This window comes from Pteropus vampyrus, unplaced genomic scaffold (assembly GCF_000151845.1).
Source record: "Pteropus vampyrus isolate Shadow unplaced genomic scaffold, Pvam_2.0 Scaffold1000003891, whole genome shotgun sequence".
NCBI classification, from domain to species: domain Eukaryota; kingdom Metazoa; phylum Chordata; class Mammalia; order Chiroptera; family Pteropodidae; genus Pteropus; species Pteropus vampyrus.
In genome coordinates, this window is record NW_011918293.1 from 2,780 (window position 1) to 5,307 (window position 2,528).

At 41.7% G+C, this 2,528-nt stretch overlaps 1 protein-coding gene across 1 annotated transcript; it reads left to right on the top strand.

Moving 5' to 3' along the window:
• Positions 1–1,261: 1,261 nt before the first annotated feature.
• LOC105311422 (olfactory receptor 52K1-like) lies at positions 1,262–2,226 on the top strand. Its single transcript, XM_011387413.1, has one exon. The coding sequence runs from the start codon at positions 1,279–1,281 to the stop codon at positions 2,221–2,223; it is 945 nt and encodes a 314-aa protein (XP_011385715.1). The 5' UTR covers positions 1,262–1,278; the 3' UTR covers positions 2,224–2,226.
• Positions 2,227–2,528: the final 302 nt, after the last annotated feature.

Sequence of the window (2,528 nt, forward strand, 5' to 3'; positions counted from 1 at the left end):
AATAAATTTAATTTAAAAATAAGGCATTTAGATGGGAGCAATAAAGGCTAGTTATTTAGGACACTGGAATTGAAGAAAGGTAGGACTCAAACTCAGTTGCTTAGCACTATAAACTATATCTTAGATATTAGATTTCCAAAAACTTTCTTACGTTGAAGAGACCAAGTTTCTTTAGTCCTTACTTTGTTCAGTGATATGGTAAATGTTTTCAATACATTATCCTTTTTAATGCTCAGAAAAGACACATTAACTGGATTCTAGAAAAGTGGCTGCATAAAAAATGGATAACTCAATATTTAAGGATTTGAAAGAAAAAATGAACAAGAGAAAAAGAGTAAATATTAAGAATAAAAGGCAGTTATTATAGAAGTAAGATATCAGTCTTGTGCTAAAGATGAGAGAGTTCTACTGTGATGAAAATGAAGGAGCTGGGAGGTGGGTGCGGGGAAAACCACATGAATAGGGAGGTTAACATGAGTTTAGATGGAGGAGAAACAAAAGAAGAGTCTCCTCATTTTTCCAGTAAGCTGGAGGCAGGGCTGTACTTGCAGATATTTGTGAATGTGGAAAGGACTTGAAAGATATATCCTAGAGCAGCTCTCTCTCCAGTAAAACTTTCTGCAATGATGGAAATATTCTGTATCTTAATGGTCCATATGGTAGCACTAGTTACATATGGCTATTGGGCACTTACGAAATGTTTTGTGTAACTGAGGTATTGAATTTTTTATTTTAATAAAAATTTAAATTGCCCCACGTGGCTAGTGGCAACAGTATCAGACAGTGTAAGGCTAGAGGAGCATTAGATTGTGTGTTTAATAGGAACATTAGAAATTACAGGTTTTATTCAACTTCTACAGGCACCAAAGCCAAAGATTTAAGGACAGAAACTTGGCTTTTGTGACTATGAGCTTAGTTTGATTATCATGTAGAATTGTACCAATGTATGTTCTAAAGTGATGAATTGGTTTAAACATATTTTCATTTCTTTTAACAGGGTATTCCTGGCATCACCATGAACACAGAAAACACTATCTTCTCACTCTTCCTTTATGAAAATTGTCCTGTGATGTCAGTTCTAATAATTTTTAATATTCCGACTACTCGATGAGATTCAAAGTTCTTGAGGGAAAACATGGATTATGCTTCCCAATGTCTATGAGACCTACTAACTAGTTTTAAGGTCTAGTAATGAGAACAAGAGCTGATCTTCCCAAGAAAGCCTATATAGAGGGTGAAGGGGCCCCATAAAACTGACAGAGAGAATATCCAGAAGCCATGTCAGCCTCCAATATCACCTCAACCCATCCAGCAGTCTTCTTGTTGATAGGAATTCCAGGTTTGGAACGCTTACATGTCTGGATATCCATTCCCTTCTGCTTTGCCTATACTTTGGCCCTACTAGGCAACTGCACCCTCCTCTTCATCATCCAGGCTGATGCAGCCCTGCACGAGCCCATGTACCTCTTTCTGGCCATGTTGGCAACTACTGATCTGGTTCTCTCTTCTACCACACTTCCCAAAATGCTGGCTATTTTTTGGTTCAGAGATCAGGAGATCAACTTCTCTGCCTGTCTGGTCCAGATGTTCTTTCTTCACTCCTTCTCTATCATGGAGTCAGCAGTGCTGCTAGCCATGGCCTTTGACCGCTATGTGGCCATTTGCAAGCCACTGCACTACACCACGGTCCTTACCAGGCCCCTTATTACTAAGATTGGCATGGCTGCTGTGACTCGGGCTGTGGCATTAATGACTCCACTCCCTTTTCTGCTCAGACGCTTCCACTACTGCCGAGGCCCTGTCATTGCCCACTGCTACTGTGAGCACATGGCTGTGGTAAGGCTGGCCTGTGGGGACACTCGCTTCAACAATATCTATGGCATTGCCGTGGCCGTGTTTATTGTGGTGTTGGACCTGCTCTTTGTTATCCTGTCTTATATCTTCATCCTTCGGGCAGTTCTACAGCTTGCCTCTCAGGAGGCCCGCTACAAAGCCTTTGGAACATGTGTGTCTCACATAGGTGCCATCTTAGCCTTCTACACACCTGTGGTCATCTCCTCAGTCATGCACCGTGTGGCTCGCCGGTCTGCCCCACATGTGCACATTCTCCTTGCCAATTTTTATATGCTCTTCCCACCCATGGTCAATCCTATCATCTATGGGGTCAAGACCAAGCAGATTCGTGAGCGAGTCTTAGGACTATTCCTGAGAAAGGATGTGTAAATGGAGAATGAGGGGCAGATGGAAAAAGAGTGGTCCAGGTTGAATGTTGGAGTGGGGGTGTGTGGATAAGATAGGACCTAAGAGCTGCCAGAATCTCTCTGTTTAGTTCTTTCCTGGTGTAATGAAAAATGTTATAAATGATATCCTGAAACTCATCAGTCTGATCAGGACTCAAGGGTTTCAGTCCTCTGGACTCAGACTGCTGACTTTACTGTCTCCTCAGAGTCCTCACTCCTATCATGAGCTTGACAAAGACTTTAACCCACTTTCCTTTTGGTGATATTACCTAAAAACACAAAGGCGCT